This window comes from Ambystoma mexicanum, chromosome 1p (assembly GCF_040938575.1).
Source record: "Ambystoma mexicanum isolate Mex_15411 chromosome 1p, UKY_AmexF1_1, whole genome shotgun sequence".
Classification (NCBI taxonomy): Eukaryota; Metazoa; Chordata; class Amphibia; order Caudata; family Ambystomatidae; genus Ambystoma; species Ambystoma mexicanum.
Window position 1 is genome coordinate 654,551,287 of NC_090921.1, and position 23,790 is coordinate 654,575,076.

At 47.6% G+C, this 23,790-nt stretch overlaps 1 protein-coding gene across 4 annotated transcripts in view; it reads right to left on the reverse strand.

The window, feature by feature from the left end:
* The window catches only part of LOC138578543 (immunoglobulin kappa light chain-like), a 491,642-nt gene that overhangs the window by 234,037 nt on the left and 233,815 nt on the right, over positions 1-23,790 (reverse strand). Inside the window, exons 1-2 of one of the 4 annotated variants that reach the window (XM_069649716.1) lie at positions 18,239-18,332; positions 17,821-18,144 (exon numbers count right to left, since the gene is read on the reverse strand). The exons of 2 other annotated variants lie outside the window; for them this stretch is intronic. In XM_069649716.1, coding sequence (XP_069505817.1) covers positions 17,821-18,144; positions 18,239-18,290 — 376 coding nt within the window. In that variant the 5' untranslated portion in view covers positions 18,291-18,332. Of the gene's footprint in view, positions 1-17,818; positions 18,145-18,238; positions 18,333-23,790 lie in introns of those variants that run through there. One more of the 4 variants, XM_069649715.1, reaches the window with a different exon arrangement.

Consider the following 23,790-nt stretch of genomic DNA (forward strand, 5'->3'; position numbering starts at 1 on the left):
GAGAGTTTTGTAGTAGTTGCTGTAGGTGCTTTGCAATCACCACCCAATTGTACTCAGAGTGATCAACATTACATCTAAAGTGCTGAACTGTGATGATGGAGTTAGATGTAGAATTCTTGGATGTGATTGGTGGATGGTTGTGTGACTTCTTAACAGTAGCCAATGAGGGAATGGTGTAGAGAGTGAAGTGGAAAGGGTAGAAGGGCCGCCTCAGTGTTACATGCTTCGCAGCCACCGCGGCTGTTCATGGACAGGGCGTGCCACATCTAGGATTTCTCAGCAATTCCAGTATGGAAAGGGGACTTTGGGGATTAACCAATCAGGTGTTGAGGTTTTACTTTGTATTGAAAGGTTGTGTGTAGTGAAGATGGCATAGGTGGAGAAAGTCAGGGTGTTGGTGCTTGGAGATATGTTTGTGAATGGTTTGGAGCAGTATGCTAAATGTTAGAACTTGGCTAACAATTTTGATGTAAAAGGAGTGGAGGTGGTGTGGAGCACTTTGGTTGGTTTCAATTTGCAAGCAATGCTAGAAGTTTGTCAAGATATGGCTTGGGTTAACAGTCCACATGTGGTTGTGCTGCAGTGTGGTGCTTTGCATTTGGGCTATGTCAGTGCCCCTACTTTGTTGGAAGATCTGGAAAACTTGGTTCCGGCAGTAATGAAAGTATTTCCAAATGCCAAGGTTATTCTTTATAGTTTGGTACCTAGGACAATATGGGACAAAAGTTCTGTTTTTTGTCCTCAGCAAAATGTTGCTAGGTGTTTAATCAACCGATGCATGTTTGTTTTTATGATTAGAGCTGGCATGTTCTTTTGCAACAATGACAACATTGATTCTGGTAATGCTGTTTAAAGCAGAAGGCATGTCTTTATCTTTTATGGGAAATGCCATGCTGTTTTGGAACATAAGGATTGCTTTGGAGAAGCTCACGTGAAGATATTTGGAGGAAAACAAGGGGAAAAAAACAAAACAATTTACAAAATGAAAGGTGTTTTTGAAGCATCTGCAAAAAACAAAAAAAAGGCTCTTTTCAGAGCCAATCTCAAAGGGGAAATGGGGCACACTATTTAAATTTTCATTCCCCACTCTCCGGTTTTTCGATTTGTCCGCAGACACCGCGCTTGCCCGCCTTACATACAGGGATTTTGAGGTTGAGAGGCATGCAAATGAGACTTAGCAGAGAAAGGGATTGTTCAATAAGTTTTACTGGGTGTGATGTGTAAGGAGAGACTTTGTTAGAAAGTCTTTTTCCTGAGAGGAGAGCAGATAGCTATGGCTGTGTGTTTTAGAAAGCAGATTGTCTGGATTTTGGGAGATTCGTGGATACATTGGTTGGAGGTGTATGCAGATCGCTGTGGAGTGGCTGCACATCTTGGATTCCCTCATGTGGAAGTGCACTGGCATAGAGTGCATGGAATGAAGTGGCTGGATTTGGTACCTCTGTGTGCTACTTTGGTGACACAGTGTCATCCAGACATTATTATTATTCATTGTGGAGGGAACAGTTTAGGACATGTCTCTGGAATCTCTTTGCAATTTGCAATGAAAGAAGGACTTGGGAAAGTCATGGACATGTTTCCAAAGTCCCGAGTAATTTTTTCTCGTATTGCGCAGAGACAAATGTGGTTGCGTTCTTCTACATTTGGTCCACAAATGGAAAAAGCGAGGCGCAATGTTAACAAGGCTGTTTGTGCCTTTTTGAGAGATGTTGGCATGTCTTCTTTTCACAATGAAAGTATTATGTTTGTTATGAGATGGAGTACATCTTACTTATGCTGGCAATCAGATTTGTCTGCAAAATATACAAAATGCATTGCAACCTTTTTTGGAATGACAGCAATCCATTTTGCAGTAGGTGTTGACCATTTGAAGTTTTTGAAACACAAAAAAACCCACAAAAAGGCTCTTTTCAGAACCCCACTTCCTCCCAGAGAAAAGTGCAATGGTTCTGACAGGGCAGCATCCCCAAAATGTAGATGTCCGCAGACTGTCCGTGGACTTTTAGAAATGCACAGGGCCCTGCAATATTTCATTCACACTTCTATTTTTGAACTATGAAAGGCGGCTCTGAAAAGAGCCTTTTTGTTTGGTTTTTGTTGTTTTATATTTTTTGGGTTTTTTAAACACGACACACAAGAAGAGGATGGGAAAGGAGTGTATGGAAGGGACACCAACCACAGGGATAATAAAGGGCAGGTGAACAGAGGAAGATGTAGGGTGGGCCTTATTCAGGTAGGTATCAGTCCTTCTCATGCTCCCTGAACGTAGCCTCGAAAGCACTTTGAAGGTTCTCCCTCCTGCAGAGTACTGCGTCGCAGTACATGCACAATACAGTGACCCGCAAAAAAGGTAAGGCTTAACAGCATCACGTATGGCCTGTGAGGCAGCTGGAGGGATGCGCTGCCCCACAGGAGTGTCTCTTGTGGTGGCACGAGTGGAAACGGAGTATGCTGCAGGGGAACTCAACCTACTATGTTTATCGCAAGGTACAACCTTGCGAATAGCCCCACCGTGGAATGACCTTAGGTGTCGCTTCATTGAGGTAGTACTGTAGCTGTACAAACCTGGTTTGCCACCACTCAACACCAACTGGCACTCAGTGCAGCGCACCTTGTTTGCACAAGCTATCGGTACTCCCTCAAGAGTGGCAAATAACCTCCACACCCAAGATTCACGATGAGTGCTAGTAGTAGGGACTTCCACTACCTCATCCACATCATCCTCTTCATCACACTCCTCTGCATCCTCATGCCTGTTCCCTTCTGAAGGCCCTTGGGGAGGTTGTGGTGATGGCGGGGGTGGGGGAAGTGCTGAGGCAGAAGTAGCACCAGCAGGAGCAGCAGCAGCCATGGTTGCCCTTTTCAATGGTATCAGGAACCACCAGAATGCGAGCAGTCTGCAGACAGGAAAGAGCAAGAGAAATCCAATTCAACAAGGAGCAGTCTCTGTCCTGGAAGCCAAAAACAGAATAAGGAGCAGCTCTCGGGTGTGGTCTTTTATCGGGGTGCTGGGGCGCGCTTCGCTGACACGAGCACCGTCCGCAAACACTGCGAACAACAAGAAAGGGCTCAAAAAAGTTCCAAAAAGTATGTAGATCAGCAGGGACATTGTCTGGGACATGTGTAAGGGTGAATTTTCCCAGGAAAATACCTTGGATTGCTCAAAAAAGCACTTTTTTGGTGTCCGGGGGCCCAGACTTTGCTCAGCATGGGTGCGGTCACATGATGATGTCGCGGACACGTTCGCGAATGGGACGGCTGTCCGTAGGACACCAAATGCGCATGGTCAGTTGTGTTCTACGGACAGTGTTCCTGTCTCTGAACTAATTAAAAGTGCGACACATGTGCGGCGGACAGTTGCGGACAGATGCAATGTTCGTAGGAGCCAAGGGTGTGATATGCATGCATGCGGGTGTTCTACGGACAGTGTTCAGGTCCCCGAACAAAATAAATGTGCGTCACAACTTTGCGGACGGGATATGTGTTCTACGGACATATTCATTCTGGTTGCGGACAATACAAACAGAGGGAATGTTCTTAGGACACCTTAATTTGAATAGTTACGGACATCCGGATGGATTTAGTGTCCTGTGGACACCTCCATTTTGACTACGGACTGTGCAAACAGGTATAGTGTCCTTAGGACACCCCCACTTTGGTTAATTGTGAACGGGCGGAGATCTTGTGTGTCCTAAGGACAACTCCATTTTGATTGCGGACAGTGCGAACAGGTGTAGTGTCCTTAGAACACCCCAATTTTGGTTAATTGCGGACATCCGAAACACCCGTGCTGTCCACGGACACCTTAACTGCTTCTTTTTTTACGAAAAAGACACAGAGGAATATGGTAATCACACATAATATTTTATTATTGTATAAAAATTATGAAAGAGAAGGGGAAGCAGAAACTGATACAAATACAGGGTAATTAGGGATTTGTACATGATGGATAGTAGGGGAGGAAGGGATTGAAGTCTCATCATAACGTTTTTTTTTGCTGGGGAGTTTTTGGGAATGTTTGGCTGGGACATGGAGAAGGGGTACAGGTACAAGTGGGACAGTGATATTTAATTGTTTTCCTTTATATGGTCCTCCATGAAGTTTTTTAAAAGAATTACATTTCTCATGAATAGATCTATTTTACGCTCCACATGATGCGGATGAGTTTCCAAGGTGTCATCTTTGATGTCCTGGGTGTTAGTCTTAGCAGTGCACGGTGGTGGTGCAAGTTATGGTTGCTTAGCTTACCATAACTGTCGAATTCCAGGGGTTTTTCGGTTTTACGTGTAACCATAATGTCCCTTTAACAAAGTGTTTTCATTGAATTTCAAAGATTTTAAGTAGCGCAACATAACCATAACGTCCCTTTAACAAAGTGTGTTTACTGAATATATATATATATATGAAACACCATGGGCCTCATTACGAGGTTGGCGGAATGGGTTTACTGGCTCTGGTAATGATGCCGGTGCCGGTAAACCCATTACGCCCTATTATGAGGTTCCCTTGCAGGACCCACACAGAACGTCTGGTCAGACCAGACGTCCTTAGCGGGTCCCGCAAGGGGACCAAGGAGCTAATAACAGGCCCGTTATTAACCGCCCCATTATTAGCCCCATCACCATTCCCATTGAGCCCTATGGGGCCTCAAATGGGAATGGGGATTGCTTTTGTGAATGAGGAATTACTGGGTCCTCCAAGGTTGGAATGACCCGGTAATTCATCATTCACAGAACCCGGAGCTGTAACCCGATATGGAGGCAGCCAAGGGCATGGCTACCACCATGCCCGTAATGAGGCCCCATGTCTGATTTGTTGCCCTACGAAGAAATACAGTTCTACCTCACCAACACCACCTATAATTTTATCATCAACTGGTTTCCTGTGTCTCCAACAGTTGACAGAGTTCTCTGCATTATTGTCTGGGACTGGGACTCACCCACACAAAGTTGCTGGACCCAGCCCTGAAGACACTCTTTGTTCTCTGCAGGCTTGCCATTTACAGAGAAACAGGCCAGTGCTTCAAAGGATTCCCTGTTGGCACAATGGAAAATCACACCATAGGGAAAATTACTGGAGAATCTTTGATCAGGCAGAGATGAGGCAGAGGGTTATAGAGGAGCATAGGAGAAGATCTTACTCCAGAGGGAGGGTCCCACCTTCTTGGGAATAATTAAGCCTGTTCCTTCCTGTGCTCCCTCCAAACTTCCTGCAGGCAAAGCACTCCGGGAACTGGCATTGGAAGGCAAAAGCTCTTGTTACAACAGGTCTTACAGAAAGTCATCCGTTACAGAAGGCTTGGATTGAACCAATCTGCTGTGGCAAAATAACTGTTTAAGGGTGGGAGAGCACCCCTTATTTGAATCATCCTTTGACTCAAGAAGAAGACAGATTTTACTGGAACCTTGTTGGGATATCAGTCTGCCCAAAGTCTCTCGCTATATGGGGTGAGGATAAGGATTTCCAAGGAAGGAGCAAGACCTTACCCCCACTCACTTCAGGGGAGACATTCAGAGTCACCTGCTGCTGGAAAATCCTGCCTGCTGCTGAAATTGACCCTGGCAACCTTCTTGTCTGGGAAGGACAAATTAATGGTGTGCCTTTCATCTGAGACACTGGACGGGGCCCCACAGCATTCCAGAGTCATAAAAAGCAGCTTTCGGCTCTGTTTCACAATTCAAACAACGTTCACGCTAACCTGACCACTCTTGAGTCCTTTTCAAGCTGCTACAAGACCCAAAGGATCTGCCTTTGACATAATATGCTGTTCAATTAGCTTCAAACCACTTTGTTCCCTGGGCCTTGATTCAAACTTGCCTGCCTGTGTCTCCTATCGGATCGACACTACAGAAATGTATTGTTTTAATGTACCCACTCACACCTGTTTGTTGCTGCAGTTGATTCAACACTTTGAGACCCACAAGCCATTGAACAGCAATGATTTCCACATTGCCTGTTTCTAAACTTCCTTCAAGTCTCAAACTGATTGGTGCTTGTTGAAGTACACAGTGTTTGCCTCGAGGCGTACCCACTCAATGATCTTGACTGGCTTGACACTGTCGAGTCCCCAAAAAGGAAGGTATTAGGATATATATAGTTATTTGTCCGGCTTTTATGGTTTTAAGGACCCTGCTGACAATTAAGATTCCTCCTTACCTTTTCAAAAGACGTGTTTCAACTTGAAAATGGTGCAAAGACAATTGCATGCATACCCCTGTCTTCATACCCAGAACTCCCCTTTTATCCAAATGTCTGCATAATCTGTGTATTACATTACTGGATTGTGTTGTTAGTGTTTTTATTAGTTTGTCTGTACTTTTAATTTTTTAAAGTATAGTGTTTTATAGAACCTTGATTGTACATCTCTTTGCGTAGGAGTTCCGAATCTAACCGCTGTATTCATGCTGAGCTGTAGTCATATCATCACTGAGATGCACACAACCTCTGGGGGGAAAAGTGAAAGCTAGGGGAGTTTTTATTTACACACCCATCTTAACAAAAGTATATTGTGTTATATCTGTTGTGCCTTCAAGTATCTGAGAGTATTGCTATATTTATTATGAAAATCTTGTAGTGTGCCAGTGTTACAAACATGGCATCGCCATCCTTTACAAAGGCTATCTTCCGGTCAGCAGCACCACCTACCCACCATGAACATTATGTGAAGCCCTCTCTGCCTCCTGCTCCCCTTCATCACATTCACATCCACATTCATCCAACTCATATACCGCCACATCAAACAATTCCAATTTCCAAGCTGAATAGAACGACTTCACTACAAACAACCATAGCTCAACAAGTACCAACATCTACCATGTCAATTGCAACCGGGATAGTTTCCACCCAGCCATCAACACCACAGGTATTGGATTGTCACTCCACTCTTCTCCTTACTCAACATATCACCTACCCCACACACATAGCTGGCCATACCCCCGACCTCCTGATGTCCTGCAAAAATGTGGTTATTGTGCAAAATTGAATCTGGGTTTCGTGGTCAGCACACTTTGCTCTCTCTTTCACACTCACCCTCCCAAACAATATCACTCCACTCACCAAAAACGCCTGCCCCCCAGCCATGCAAATCAAACACATCACAAACAAAGCTCTCACAATGCACATACCAAACATGCTTATACCAAACCCACTATCCCCACACCCACCGCATATTTTAGGAATTACAACACCACCTTCACCCAAGTGCTTGACAAAATAGCCAACCACAAAAACCAGAAACCCCATAGCCACCACAGCAAGTCAAGAATGAATGAGCCCCCCATCACCACCAAAAAGGACGCCTGATGCCTACAAAGAGTCTGGAAAAAGAATCCGTGCACCTCCACCAACGAACCCCTCAAAGACTGCTGACCCAAATACAAGATGGCTAAAGGCAATGCCAAAGCCAGTCCTACTTCCACAAGCTTCAATCCTTCCATAATCACACAAAGGCACTTTCTAAATCACAATCCACCCCTATCATGCCCCACCTCAGTATACAATTCCCTGATGGACTATTTCAACTCTAAAATACACAACATCAGGTAAGCTCTCACTCCAGCAGATGCACTATCACCCACCATTCCCACCCAACCACTTTCAAATATATGTGATACATTCCATCCCATCAGCCAAGACAGACTCATCACCCTTGTTGACAAGAAAATGCCTGACCACTTCCTGGACAATGCATGCCCAGCACCCTAGCCCCATACTAATTCCACATTGTCAACTCCTGTCTCTCACATGTAACTATCAAGACAATTCCAACATCACATCACAAAAACGACCTGCTCAACCAATTCCAATCAGGTTACTGCCCCAGACACAAAAACGAGACTGCAACCCTTCACATCCTGAATGAACTTCACAACATCAATAACACAGGTCAAATAGCCCTTCTAGTCTTCCTTGACGTCTCTGCAGCTATCAACACCATCGTCAACACCATCCTCCTAAACATGAGAACCCACATGATGTAACTCTGAGGCACTGTTCTGAACTGGTTTATCTACTTCCTCTCTGGCAGAACACACTTCTTCTCCATGCCCACTTATCAATGAAATCCCACCCCAGTCAAGTACAGGGTTTTACACAGATTCTCCCTATCTCCCCTTATGTTCAATTTATATGTTGAGAATCCATCAGATAAACTCTAAGCATCCACAATATCCACTTTCACAGATAAAGAGAGGACACACAAATATACTTAATTCCCCCTATGATTTTTAAAGCTCTTCTTTGCTTCCCCAAGTGAGATCCGCGCTCAATAATAATAATATAATAATAATAATAATAATAATAATAATAATAATAATAATAATAATAATAATAATGATAACAAAATAATAGTAATAGTAATGATAATGATGAGATCTTCTCCACCTCAGAACTCCACATTGGCAAAAACTGTCTATCATCATCATCGGGATGTCCGACCATTCCCTAAAACGGAACCCAGCCGATACTGAACACCTCCTCATCTGCCCCCCACATATAAACCCGACCTCACAGCCTTGATCAAAGAACTCACCATAAACAACCCACCTATATCCCACTCCATGTCAGTACATTCCTTAAGCTTCAGCAACAATCCTACCTCTACTTGACAGACTCATTGCGTCCATCATCAAAGAATGCAAACTACAGCTGGTCCTCCTATGCAGGATGTGACACGCCTTTCCTCTTGACAAATGCTGCATCGCAGTCTAGGCACTAGTCATCTCCAAACTGAACTATGGAAATGCAATCCTCACTGGAATCCCCAACAGCCCACTTGCCCCCATGGGAGCCATACAGAAGTCAGCAGTAAGAATTACTCTACACTTACACTGTCACATAAGGCCATCTATCTACCAGCTGCAGTATTCCTCATAGCGCAGACAATTGCTTTTAAAAGACTCTTCATCGTATACAAGACCATCCACCTCAAAGACCCATTTTATCTGCACAAGATACTTACATCCACCCACACACAAAAGATAAGGCAACTAAATGTATTTGAACTTTGTAAAGTGCTCTGAGAGCCTCTAAGTAGGGCCAGGGCTGTTTTAAAGGTTTAAATCAATATATCAATCAACCAGTCAATAACTACTCTCTAAATTGCCATTTATTCACTTATTGCCTGATCTGTATTGACAATATTAAATAAATGTTTGTTTCCGATTGTTATTTTTGTTTTACTCCTGACAGGACCGTCACCACTGTAGGCCACCATTAAACATTAGAAATATAGACAGCACCCTTGTCTATGAGAAACATAAGCCACATGTGGTTGACTCAAGAGAGTTTCTTACCTATCCAGTTTCAGTACAAAGGTTTAACAGGAAATGTGTGGGCAGATCAATTTGCAAACTCCAAATACCCCTCCTGTGTCCTCCTCGCTGACAATTGGATATCTGCTAATTGGCTTGGCAGCAGATGGATAGCCTTTATATTTCAATGGATACAGTATGCGATGGACGATGGCAGCTCTTTTTGTTTAGCAGTGTCTTTGAAAAAACCTTGTGAGCCCTTTTGCTTTGCATCCTCGTTAGGCAGAATCACATGCAGTACCCTTTGGGACCACTACATGCAATTAGGACTACAAGTGTAAGCACAATTTCACCTTTGGTACAAGGCTGTACTACACAGTAAAGTGGTAGCGATGGCTGAGTAGCCAGACCTATCTCAAGAGTTTAAGTGAGCAGTAGAACAAGTTACACAAAGGACCAACAAATACAGTGATTCAAATATACACTTACTCAAGGTTTCTTGGTAAAAGAATATACATTTATTTAATCAGTCAGTTAGAGAACATTACACTAGCACAAGAAGCTCAATATCACACACTAATAAACCACAAAAATCCAACCGGTAAGTCATTGAACAGGTTTAGCTCCAAAATGAGGTGGGAGCAAAATGGCACTTCAAATACTTATAAAAGGGATAAAAATACAAGGTTATAAGAATAGACAGCCCAAACACATTGATAGGCAGGGCAAAGGGTTTCAGTTAAATACAACCAGCAATTCTTCTCGTAGGCCTGGGCCAAAGTCAATGGTTCAGAGTCTTTGTATAGGATAGCACAGTTCAGGTAGATAACGGTTAAGTCTTTGCCACAGAGTTTAGAAGAATTTGGCTAGGCGAAAGGTTTGACGAATGTTTAGGGAAGGACAAACCTTCAAAGTTGAGGAAAGTTTCACGCACTTTCTCGATGGCTGAAAATATTTCCGGACCGCGTTTGCACAGTATCTTGTTAACGAACAAAGCTGTAGCTGAGGCAGTTGTTCCTGGCAGTTCCGAGCAGGTCTTGCGGTTCCTGAGCTTCAGTCGTGGGGACAAGAAGGAGGACGTCAGGAGGTTCCTGCACTGCCCAGGGATGAGGCCAAAAGCTGTAACAAGACGTCAGTTTAAGGTGTGAGTGCCTTGAAGTCCACAAGCCGGTTTCCTTCCCACTGGCTATCCAGTTTTCAACAGCACTCTGATGAAAATTCGACCAGTCAGGGACGGTGTCCAGGTGGCTTACAAGTTGGTTGTTCCCACCAAACTCAAGGGAAGAAGTTAACCTTGAAGGGCTTCTCTGTCGATTGGAGTTTCAGGCATTTCAGACCTGCAGCAGGGCTTCACCGGTCATCCAGGAGTTGCAGCAGTCCTCTTCCTTCAGCTCATCTTCGGTTCTTTCGTTCCAGTGGTTGACTCTGCTTTTCAAGTCCCAGAGACCTGCTTTTAAACAGTTTCCCCCATTAATCCAGCCTGGCTGTCACTCACCCAGCAGGGTGGCTGTCCTTGCTGGACAGTCAGCCAGCCTATCACACCAGAGTGCATTCAGGTCTCTTAGGAGACTAAGCACAGGGAGTTTCGGACACCTCCCTCACATCCTGTCCACCCCCGACACTCTGGCACCAGAGGAGGGCTTCCACACTGAAGCCTGCCAAAGGGCACGAAGAAAGGGACCAAACCTGGTTCAGCGCACAGAGAAAACCCCAAGAATGACTTTTCCTAAAAGAAATGTCAAAAAAAGATGAATGGAGTCTGTTTTTACAGATAGATCTGGGGTGCCATATTGAAAAACAGTGCTGCCCCGATTTTTCGCGACTTTTGTTAGCGGTCTCAAACAATCACCGTAGTTGATCTAAACCACTGCCACCAGCAATATAAAGTAGGAAACGGTAACATTTTACTATTAGATGAGTGTTTTGACCCAGGGGAAGCTAGGCAACCCCTCCAGCACTCTATGGGAAGATAGTGTGTGCTGGGTCAGTAAATTTAAAAAGACTAGTAAAGCCAATGTAACTTTACAGGCTCTGGGAGATGGTAGTCAGTCCCAGAGAAGGTATTTAAACCTTGGGGAGTCTGAAAGACACCCCCGTGTTACTGCACTGAAGGTGCTGTGTGACACACAGAAAAATATTATGCCACTGCAGTTGTTTAAAAACTCTATAACCAGAGAACACAAAAGGAAAACACACACAAAATACATGGAAGAGTGGGAAAAAAGGCTGACACTCTTCCCAGGTAAAAATTAAAAAAAAATAAAAACCTAGAAATACAGCAAAGTTGCTGAGGGTCTCAAAAGGTAAGGGAAATTAGCATATTTTGAGAATTCTCCCTAACAATCCTCTGCTCCTGAGAATGAGGGCAGTAAGCCCTCTTCCAGCCAACACTCTGGAAAGTAGGGGTTTTAAGTTCCCCCTTGCCTTCTGGTTCCTATGCACCACTCTCAATATCATTCCAGAATTTCAGCAAGGAAATATAAGATCGTAAACAGATCGACACTTGTTACAGATCCGATTTATACTGTTTCCAAAATTAATATTCTCAATTGTGGAATACCATACGGGCTGATCTCAGAAATGGGTACTGAGAAATATTACAATTCTGCTAAAGTTCTTGATGTAAAAAATGTGAAACATTTCTATTTAACACCTAATAAAAAAAACATTAGTCCGTTAAACAATACACCTGCAGTTAAATATATAGATTAATAATAATAAGACAGTTCTGGCAAACCTATTCACAAACATCCAATACCTGGAGGTAATCCTTGAGGTCATGGTTGGCCAGTAATTATGTACTGGGCCTCATTACGACCCAGGCGGTAATCTTCCGTCATTACCGCCATGGCGTAATGAGCGTTTACGCCGTGGGCCGATGGCGTAAAGAGCGCCACATTACGACCCATCGCCACGAGCATTACGCCATGGCGGTAATGCAATTAACGCCATGGCGGAAAAGGCCCCTACCGGCATCGTAAAGCGAGCAAGGTGCACTTCCGCCACCGTAAGTAGCGGCCACCGTAATTAACGCCCACCGTAATTAGCGGCCACCGTAATTTGCGGTGGCCGTAAAAAGCTGGACCGGAAATAGCGTCATTGCGCCGGAACGGGAAACAGCACGTCGGCCATCTTCAAAAACACAATCCATTGCCATCCTACCGAACAACACCAGAGCCAACCCTGACACCTGTCCCAACCAATCACCCACCCATCCAAGTACCCGAAAATTCCTAAAGTTGTAAAGAAGGCATGTGACCGCCAGCGCCAGGAGAGATTCAGCCGGGAGGAACTTGCTTGCGGAGACCCTGCAAGACAACGCAGGTGTCGTTTTCTCCCCGGAAATGACCAGGACAGCGATAGCGAAGAAAAAGGCCATCTGGGCCCTGGTGGCCGATCGCGTCAGCGCGGTGGGGACCGTACCCCGAACCCCACAGCAGTGCAGGAAGCGCTGGGATGACCTACGCATACGGGTCAGAGCCGTCATCTCTGCAAACGGCAACCTTGCCCTGGGTACCGGTGGAGGGTCGGAATCCCCACTAAAACTCCAACCGTGGGAGGAGATCTGTGCAACCACGATTGGCATGGAATCCATTGAAGGCGTCGGAGGGATGGAAAGGGGAGCTCCGACATCAGGCGATGAAGGTAGGTGCCTCAAACAAGACATGCCATAGTCACTGCAGTCCATTCATGTGTAGCACAAGGTTGCCCTACAGTGTAAATGCAACACATTTCAACACTGCCCATAGCCACATGCGAGCACCACCCTGTATACACTGCTGGCACCCGCATACCTGCATCCACATTCCACACTAAAAGGAGACAACCTGCAACATCTGCCTCATCTACTGACCAGAATAATGTCAATCATTGTCATTCCAAAGTCCGCAGACCCATCAATAACGCCCTCCCTCCTTTGCTCCACCACAGGCACAGATTCACACCCCGAGGACCAGGACACCCCTGCGACGAAGAGAGCCAAGAAGGCCATCAATACCGTCCCCGCACCCTCAACCTCAGCTGCAGTGAGGCAGACCCCACAACAAGCAGGACCCACTGCGAGCATACCGGACGTCCCACCGGCAAGCACCCCTGTAGGCAGCAGGCCAGCAGCAGCTGCTCCACCTCTACCGACATTGCCTGCCACAGAAGGCACCGGGTCAGCGGCCAGCAGCAACATCGGTGAGACAGCTGCAATAGCTGCATGTTCAGACTCAGACATGGAGCACGAGGTCAGAAGCCCCACTGACCTACTACATTCCCCCTGTTTCTCAGACGCCAGCCCCCATGAGGATCACACACAGGGGCACACAGAGGTAGAGGAGTGGCCTTCCACCCCATGCCCAGTCCTCACTCCGCCCCTCCATCACACCACCAGCACTGGCCATGGGCCAGCAGGGGCAGCAGTCCCTCGAGGACATCACAGAACGGCAGCAACTGTCCACGATGCTGACTGAGCATGCCGCGGAATGTGTGGGGGCTAGGGTAACCATTGAACAGGCCACGGAGACCCTAAGGGCCAAAGTAGCGCAGAGCACTGCCACCCTGAGGGATGCCATGCAGGCCATGTCCAGGGACATCTGTGCTGAACTTGCCGGCTTGCGTCGTGCGCTCACTGAGCTCACCCACACCCTACAGGACGTGCATGCACGGGGGCAGGCAGGGACATCCTCCACTGCCAGTTCTGCACAGAGCAGCCCCTTGCGACGTTCCGGACGTAACCTGCGCTTCACAGCCAGGGGTGCCCCAGGGGCCGGGAGAGGGGGCTTGTAACAGCCTGTGGCCACTGTCACAGGCATCTGTTGACACCTACATGGGGTGTGTTGGGGTGTGCAGGGGGGAGGTGGGAGGGGGTGTGTTGGGGTGTGCAGGGGGAGGTGGGAGGGGGTGTGTTGGGGTGTGCAGGGGGGAGGTGGGAGGGGGTGTGTTGGGGTGTGCAGGGGGGAGGTGGGAGGGGGTGTGTTGGGGTGTGCAGGGGGAGGTGGGAGGGGGTGTGTTGGGGTGTGCAGGGGGGAGGTGGGAGGGGGTGTGTCACGACGTTTCATAGTTTGAATACACTTTTTTCTTTCCGAAAAAGAAATGTGTGGACATTTTCATTGCGTATGTGTGCTTTATTGGTGTACAGTCCACAGTGTGCATGTCCCAGAGCCACACAGTGCCCCAAGTGCAGTCACCATGTGATACACACCAGCCGTGTGTGCTAGAAGCAGTGGTCGATGATACTTTGGCGCATTGCACGCCCCTCCTGTGCATCGCCTCCTCCATGGGGTGCCGCCCCATCTGCACCCTCCTCATCCTCATCGTCAGGTGGTTGCAGTTCTGCATCAGGGGGCAGGGGCACATTCCGTCTGACGCACATATTGTGTAGCATGACACATGCCATGACGATCTTTGCCACCTTCTCATGGCCATACAGGAGTGCCCCACCAGACCTGCTGAGGCTTCGGAACCGTGCCTTCAATAGGCCGAATGTCTGCTCTATGATCACACGAGTACGTGTATGTGCACGGTTGAAGTCCTCCTCGTGCTGGTTCTGTGGGTTCCGGACTGGTGTAAGGAGCCACCTCTTCAGGGGATAGCCTGCTTCACCTGTATGTAGGCGAGAATGTATGTGTCAGTCATGTTGTCTGATCAAGAACATGATGTTCCACCATGGCTTGCATCCAACTGTTACTTTGGCTCACTTCTACATGCACTAATTGATTCACACAATGCAACCAGTATATGCTCATGGCTCCCATGGCCTGTTTTGCATGCCATCACCTAATGTATGCAGAGGGGTTGTGTGCATTGTGAGTGCCCATCCTCTGTCTCCGTTCTCTGTGTTACTCACAGCCAGGTGGCATATGCATCCCCCCCTTTCAGCCAGGTGGAGTATGCATCACCCCCCCCCCCTTTCAGCCAGGTGGAGTATGCATCACCCCCCCCTTATAGCCAGGTGGAGTATGCATCATCCCCCCCCTTTCAGCCAGGTGGAGTATGCATCATCCCCCCCTTTCAGCCAGGTGGAGTATGCATCATCCCCCCCCTTTCAGCCAGGTGGAGTATGCATCACCCCCCCACCTTTCAGCCAGGTGGAGTATGCATCACCCCCCCCCCTTTCAGCCAGGTGGAGTATGCTTCACCCCCCCCCCCCTTTCAGCCAGGTAGAGTATGCATCGGTACGTCATTCACCTGCCCACTTCCATGACATTGGACTCACCGAGTAGCCAGGATCTTGGCCCTGCATGTCGCTCCATGTAGCGTGGTATTGTGGAGTTCCTCAGGACCATAGAATCATGGGTTGATCCGGGGAATCGGGCACAACAATGTGTGATGATCTTGTTGGAGTCACAGACCATTTGCACGTTGATTGAGTGGAACTGCTTCCGGTTGCGGTACGGTACCTCCATGGCACGTGGAACCACCAATTCCACATGGGTGCAGTCGATGGCACCAATGCAACCGGGTATGCCGGCTAGTGCATGGAAACCCACTTTGGTGTTTGCAATCTCCTGGCCAGTCCGTGGTAATGAGATGTGGTCATCTGTGTGCTTGAGGAGGGCATCGAGCACTTGGATGAGTGTTCGTGAGAATAATGGTTGTGAAATGCCATGCAGGTGCCCCACTGTGTGCTGGTAGGTACCTGTGGCCAGGAAGTGGAGTACAGACACTACCTTCAGTAGGGGGGGGTGGCGGTTGGAGTTTCTATCATGCTGACAATGTCGTTGTGTGTCATGTCTACGATGGCGGTGATGGTGTCCCGGTCCAAACGGTACAGGGTGTGGATCTGCTCAGCAGTGAGGTTGAATAGATTGGCTCTGATGCGTGGGATTGGGGGCTGCCTGCGTGGTGGCACTGGCTGTGCTGGTGGGGCTTGCTGGGCCTGCCTTGCCCTCCTTCTCCTCCTGCGTCTCCTTTGTGCTGCCTGTTGTTGCTGTTGTAGCACATGCATTGCTATCAGGTCCTTCAGCCCCAACATTGCTAGTCGTATTGGTATCATTGTGGAGTGTGACTGGGTGTGGGAAGGGGTGGGGTGTGTTCTTTTTGTACTTCCTGAGTCTGTATTGCCTTCACCTGTGCTGTTTCTGTGCACCTGTGGCAGCTGCATTCACTTAACATGGCCCTTTACGGTTGGATCGCGTTGGCGTTATTAACACCATGGCGGTAAGGTACTTAACGGGCTGGGTGATGGCGTTAGGTGCATGTCCGCTTGGGTCGGCATTTGCGTACCTTTCCGCCATGGCGCTAAGTACGGTGTGGGCGGTCGCGTGCGTGCACCCTTAGCGCAGTTAGCGGCAGCGTTAACTACAATGCCGCTAATGGCATCGTAGTTAACGGTCACGGGTCATGATCGGACCTGGCGGAAAACGATGGCGGTAACCATTTACCGCCATCGTTTTTCACTTAGCGCCAGGGTCGTAATGAGGCCCACTGAGTTTTAAAAACAAGCACTGGCAAAGGAAGACAATTTGTGTAGTTACACCTATCCGCTTGTTGTCTCTGGCTCACTTTCCTGTGCAGTCTCTTAACCACCCCTCTCCTCTTCTCTACCTCACTTGAGCCATTCTTCCCTTTCAGCTTATCTTTTAAAAGGTTTTTGAACAGGCCCTGAAAACCACATCTCCGAACCTCCCCAAACATCTGCTGGACATTTGGGATGCATTGTATCATTCATCCAAAACTAAGAGATGTGTTAAGAACCACAAACATCTTTTAGAAAAGTTCACCCGAGCCTTATCTGATGTTTGTTGACGTTTCTCCCAGTCCCAGTTCTTTTGGCTTGGGTGAGTTGAGGGAGAATTGTAAGCCATTTTACTGCCCCTAATCGTATATGTTGACTTAAAGAGTGTCAAGCTCAGGCCAGTCTAATGGCACTAGTGGTGATGTGCAATGCACCACAGTCCGTGCTTCTGGCGTGGGAGAATCATCTGACAGCAATATTTCTCTTCCCCTGTACTTGTGTCTTTGCGTTCTGAGTATTTTATTCTGTGATCTTATCAAGCGTTCCATCATGGGATTAGAATTCACTGCAAAATGACTCTCGAAGTTTGCAGTGTGTCTTCTTGGAGGGGGTTTAGGTGGGCTAGGTAGTTTAATCGGGGTGACATATATTGCTAGTATGTCACTCACATACTTGCCATTAAATGTCTTGAAACCTACAGAAGAGATTGGCCAGACACCACGACTTCAATTTCTAAAGCAAGTAATGTTTCTGTGGGTACCCAGTCATTTTACCGAAAATAAATCAGAGTAGTACGTTTTTACTGAAACCCAAAATACTGAAAAACATACCAAAAATGTTAATTAAATATATATATGGTAGTCGGGTAAGGGGTTAAAATGGGTGGGGATGGAGATTGGGGTGGGGTTAACAGGATAGAAAAACAGAGGGCTCGGGGGAGACCCCCCAAATTAAAAAAAAATTCTAACAATTCGGTATTTGCTCTATTTTTACTCGGTGAAATGGACCACTCTGATTCTACATTTGGTAAAATCACATATAACTGTTTCCGTAATGTTTCTTTGACTTCGTGTCTGCGTGCATCTCTTAATGAGAGGTTTTTGTCATGGTCTCGCGCACAGTGGTATGCGTTGATACTTGTGTACCATTTGACACAGTAATGATGGACAGAGTCGTCGATTTCAGCTTTCTTGATGATGAACTGATATCCGGTCCCGGCGCTGTCTACTGTGGCAGTGAAATGGTCCGATGACACCCCGGATCCATACTTAGGGTCGGTGTAGGAATGGTGATGATACAGGATGACCTTCGCGCCCTCTCCTGGTATCTGGCTGTACCACCAAACAGCACCCCCATCTTTGACGCCAATGTTACAGCTGAAAGTGGCCCTTTGCCCAAGAGTGACCTGCGCAGCCGCTGGGGACATCACAGGGGTCTGAGCCTGAGCAACTGGAAAGTGAAAGAATTAACAGGACATTGGTCAAACTAATATGTATAAAATGTGTTGGATAGGTGGCAGAAACATGAAATGCGTACTACTTACGTGAAATGCAGAGCAGGGCACAGGATACCAGGGACTGGACTAACGTCATCATTCAGCTTCTGGGGTCGCTTTTCTGAGCCCTGCTCGTTTGCCAGTACTAAACACAAAGCCGCCCAGTCTGTGCTATATAGCACCCGTGCCCGGGGAACCATGGCCAGGTATGCAAATGTGAAATGGCACATTCGGAAAAACAGGCCCAATCCAGTCACCAATAACTGTGTATTTGCATGCGCTTCCCTCTGTGCTCTGGAGGTTTCGGTTTCAATTTCAGAGATGCGGCGCCGAGGAAAAAGGAGGGGGGGGGGACATTCTGTGGGGTGGGGTGAGTAGGGAGCTACAGGTGATGAGGAAAAGACCCACTTCAAATTAAAAAAACACACACCACCAGCGGACAAAAAAGGAACACGCCTGACAAAAGCGAAGTCATGACAAAATGAAGGTATTGTGCTCTAGGATAGTGCGTCATCATCAAGATCAGTCAGTCATTCAGTGCTACAGTTATTCATACAGGTGATGCTTTCACTGCAGGCTTTATTTTATCACATTTTCACAATGTTAACTCCTTAACTGCTCTGTATTTTCCCGCTCAACCTCTGAACTATGTCTAGCACGCAAACTTCAACAACTTATTTTTGGGATCTTGTGTTCCTACCGCCAAGTTCAAGTTTGTATGCAGCCATTAACATAAAAATGCAGAAACATGGCCAAAAGGTGTTCTTTAACAATTTGCATTACAAAATGTATTTAAACAGTAATATTCGTACTCAATTTTGCACCAAGTGGACGTCATTTTCTTTTTGACTCCAAGACATTCATCGATGCCAGTGGCTACTGAATACCCACGATTCAGGACTCTCAAATTTGGGTGTGTTTTTCTCCTGTTTAAATTGCATTGTGAAAGTATTTAAAAATTACATTGTGAAACCTAAGCCTTTTCCCCACTATTCAGGACTTTCAAATTTGGGGAGTTAAATTGCATCATGAAAGTATTTAAAAATGGCATTGTGAAGCCTGGGCCTTTCTCCCCTATTCGGGACTCTCAAGCTTAGGTGTGTTTTTCTCCTGTTTTAAATTGAATTGTGAAAGTAGCGCCATCCTACTAGTGAGGCACTCATCTAGTGAACCTTTCTACCACTACCTAAGTGTCTGTCGTCGTGTCAAATTGTATACTTTTCTTGTCCCCCCTCTGTCTCGTCTGCTTGCACCCTGCCCTGTATCCTTCTCTAGTGTTCTCCCCTACCCCTTCCCTCTCCCCTTCTCCTCTCTCCGCTTATTGTATGGTGCTCTCTGTCTCTCCTATCTTTCCTAACTGCTTCTCTATTGACTATATTGCTCTCCTCACCAAATCTGGTAGGAAGAAGTTTAAAAAGGATATCCTGGTCTCCAACCCAGGCCTCCCTATCTCTGTCAACTATACCAGTGCCTCCTCGTGGCAAACTTTTACTGACATCCTCTTTGTCGTTCCCTCGCCTGACCTATGGACTCTACATATGGTCTCTGTGCTTTCTCCACTCTCTTTCTCTCCCATTAATGGTGGCACCGGGTAGGATGTCCTCCTGGCCTCCTTCCACTCCTCTAAGGTCATCAATAATGTTTGCTTGAATGGTACCCTCTTGGTCCAAGGCCCTCAAGCCAACCTTCCCGCGCCTCATTAATTCTTCTGCTGTCCCCTCTCTTCCTTCCATGGCTTCTTTGCCTCCCCCTGCTGTTTCCGCCTCGGCTACCTTCCCCTCGCCTCCTTCCTCTTCTGCCCCCCTTTGGGCTGCTTCTACACCTCTGCAGGGTGTATCTCTGATTTGCACCCCTCCCCGGAAGTCTTTCAAGGATGGCAACCTTCTCCATATTACCACCCTAAACTCTTGCTCAGCTGTCAAATACTCCTCTGACATCTGCTGCCTCTTGATAGAACTTGACCTCGATGTCCCCGGTCTCACTGAGACATGGTTTGCAGCCAGCTCTGTCACAAGCGTTGACACTCTCCTCCCTGATGGCTACAAGATCCTCTCCACACCCAGATCCAACCGTTCCGGAGGGGGTGTAGCCCTGATCTTCCCTGAGTGGATTCCTGCCTCCGTTATTCCTACGCAGGTCTACTCCTCTTTCAAATGCCTCGTCTGCAGGCTTCTTTTTTTCTCTCCTGGCCATTCCCTCACTGTGGCTACCATCTACCGGCCACCTGGTCAGATCTCCTTCTTCCTCCCTGACTGGGAAGACCTCTCCTCTTCCATCCTGGTCTCAACCACTCAACTCCTCCTTCTTGGAGACTTCAACATCCAACTGGATGCTTCCTGTCCTTCCACTGGACTCTTTTGAGACCATTGTGACTCTCTCTTTCTCACTCTGCAGGGCACACTCCAGATGTTCTGATCTCTTCAGATCTTCCCCTTTCAAACCCTCTCACCACTCTTTTCTCCTGGAGTGATCACTTTATCCTTTCCTCCCATCTCACTCTCTCTACCCCTCAGGCCAAGCTAACTCCAGCATTGCCAGCTACCTTCTCGATCATCCGTCCCATGAAGTGTGTGTTAGTTGAGGCGTTCGCTGCCACCTTCTCATCCCCTCCTCCTCTGGCTGATTCACATCCTGACACAGCCCTTTCCATGCGCCACTCTACTATATCTGATACTCTCGATGTTTTTGCCCCTGTCACAAGGATCTGCTTGAAACCCAAAGCCAAGTGCAACTCTTGGTATGACTCAGACCTCGTCACCCTTAAACGTAAGTGCAGGGTGGCCAAGAGAAAATGGTGTTCTTCCTGTACATCCTCTGTCAAACTGGCCTGTCGCCTGCTCCAAAGGCAATACCGGCTCACTGTCCGCACCAAGAAGAGAGCCTCCATCCAAGCCTGCGTCTCCGCGGGATCTAACAACTCGCCCGAACTCTTTAAAATCTGCAAGGAACTTGGAAATTCTGCTGCAGTCTCTACCTCTCCTGTCCCCTTCCAAGCCCTCTGCACAGCTCTGGCTTCTCATTCCATCTCTAAAACTCAGGACATCCTGTCCTCTCTCCCTTCCTCTCCCCCTCCTCCCTCTACTCCATGCTCATCCTCTGACCCTTCTGCGGCCACCTCGCTTCCCTCCTTCTCTGCCTTTCCCCTGTTCTCCTCTGATGAGGTTTCTAGGAAGTCCGATTTATGAAAGGACCACATTGACACCGTGGCTCCTGCTCTGGCTGATTTCTACAACCACTCCTTTGCCACTGAAGTCTCCCCCTCCCCCCTGAAGAAACTCCCTTGTGCACCCTCTTCTTAAGAAACCCTCTGCCGACCCTTCCTGCCCAGCTAACTATAGTCCAATCTCCATCACTCCTTTCCTGGGAAAACTGCTGGAAAAGCTGTCCATCTCCCAGCTTAATCTTCACACTGAATCTGTTGGCTGCCTCAATGACCATCAGTCTGGCTTCAGAGCTGCCAGAAGCACAGAAACTGCTCTCCTGAACATCCGTGAAGACCGGCTCTCCAACCTTGATTCTAACACCCCCTGTGTCCTCATCTTACTTGATCTCTCGTCTGCCTTTGACATGGTCAACCATGCCATCCTGCTCAACCGTCTCCATGATAACCTGGGTATCACTGATAAGGCCCTGGCTTGGCTGACCTCCTTCCTCTCCGATTGACCTTCCCAGGTCCAACTTGGATTCTTCCTCTCCTCTATCTCTATCTTTACATGTGGTCTTCCCCAGGGGTCTAACCTATCTCCCTGGTTGTTCAATCAATACCTGGCATTTCTTGCCCACCGCATTGCCGCTCTCTGCCCCAACTTTCACCCAACTCATTTTCAGGCTCCCTTCCACCTCCTCTTCTCCTTCTCTCATCTTGGACTGTCTGTCTGCTATCCAGGAGTGGTGTGCCGCCAATGATCTCTGCCTTAATGCCAGTAAGACTGAGATTCTCCTCATCGGCACACCCACTGCCTCCTTTCCTGTCACTCTCTGGCCATCCTCTCTTGGCCCTCTTCCTGCTCCCACCAGTGAGGCTAAAAACCTTGGGGCCTTGGGGTCATCTTCGACTCCACACTTTCCTTCTCTCCTCACATCTCTGACATCTCTTAGAAGTTACACTACGAGCTGCACCTCCTCAGAGGTATTTCTCCTCCCACCACTCCCCAGAAGCTCACTATCTCCAGAGCTCTGGTTCTCTCTAGGCTGGACTACTGCAACCGCCTCTTTCTAAATCTGTCTGCCTCTACTTTCCGCCCTCTGCAACTCATCCAAAACAGGACTGCGAGACTTGTCCTTGACCTCAAGCCCAGGGATCATATCTCTGCAGGACTGAAATCTCTTCACTGGCTCCAAGTGGTGGTGAGAATTAAGTTGAAAACCCTCTGCATTTTCAACAATGCCTTCTGGGGCTGGGACCTGAATACCTTCTACTCTCTCTTCCTAAATATCATCCTTGGCGAGCTCTTCGCTCATCCGCCTCCAACTCTCTCATGGTCAGTCGCTTCTTCAAGCAGCAAGTTGGTGTTAGATCTCTTTCTAACGTGGGGGCCTCCCTCTGGAACAGCCTCCCTGTCTCTCTGAAACTTGATGGGAACCAACTCCGGTTTCGGAAGCAACTCAAGACCATCATCTTTGCTTCTGCTTTTTCTCTTCCTCTCCCCCGCTGATCTCCTGGCTGAACCTGAATTGGCACTGGTTACCTGGCTAACCTCTGATCTCGGGCCCAGATCCCCTCCCCATCAGTTGCACACCTGCACTGCCCCCTGGCACCCTTGCACGTGGGACTGTTTCTGTATCCCTTCAGCCCCTACCAGCGCTGACCCCTGAAGTCCTATCTTACCTCTGCACTTGCCACCAGCTGGCAGCACTTTCATTTATCGTTTTTGTTTATTTTACTGTGATCCTATGTACTGCACTGCCCCCTTCCCCTTTCCCCCTGCCCTTTTCCCGTTTTCCCTCCCCCGGCACTTGCGCGATCTCAATGTCACCTGGCCTAGTAGGATTGCTGTCTGTCTTCCCTCTGTTTACCCTCCCTTGCCTCGTCGCGCCTTGAAAAACTTCTGTATAGGGGTGTTATATATGCCATATCATATCATATCATTCACATTTTCTTAAGCTGGCCCCTCACTCCAATGAGTTACAATATTGGCCATAGCGGGCCATAGTTAGAAGCCTGAGCGAAGCAAGAGCTTTAACGTAGCCCAGGGGCATTACACGTCCCATAATGACCCCCTCTGAGGGTTATATTGCTATTAGTACCCCAGTTTGTCTTACCGGGGTACTAACAGCAATTTTTGTTGAGTTGAGAAACAGCGCTGCAACTGTTTATGACCCCCTCTGAGGGTTATATTGCTATTAGTACCCCAGTTTGTCGTACCGGGGTACTAACAGCAATTTTTGGCGAGTTGAGAAACACCACTGCAACTGTTTCGCGAAATGAGAATAAAAAGCACAAAATGGCTGTCGGGGAGAAAGGACTACATGTAGTCCCTTCTCCCTTTCCATAATGGCCACTCGTGGAAAGAACTCTGGGAAGCGGCAGTCACAGAATCTTGTCGGGCAGGTAATGCCCCGGCGACGGCCAATGAGCTTGCTTTTTACACATTTCTATT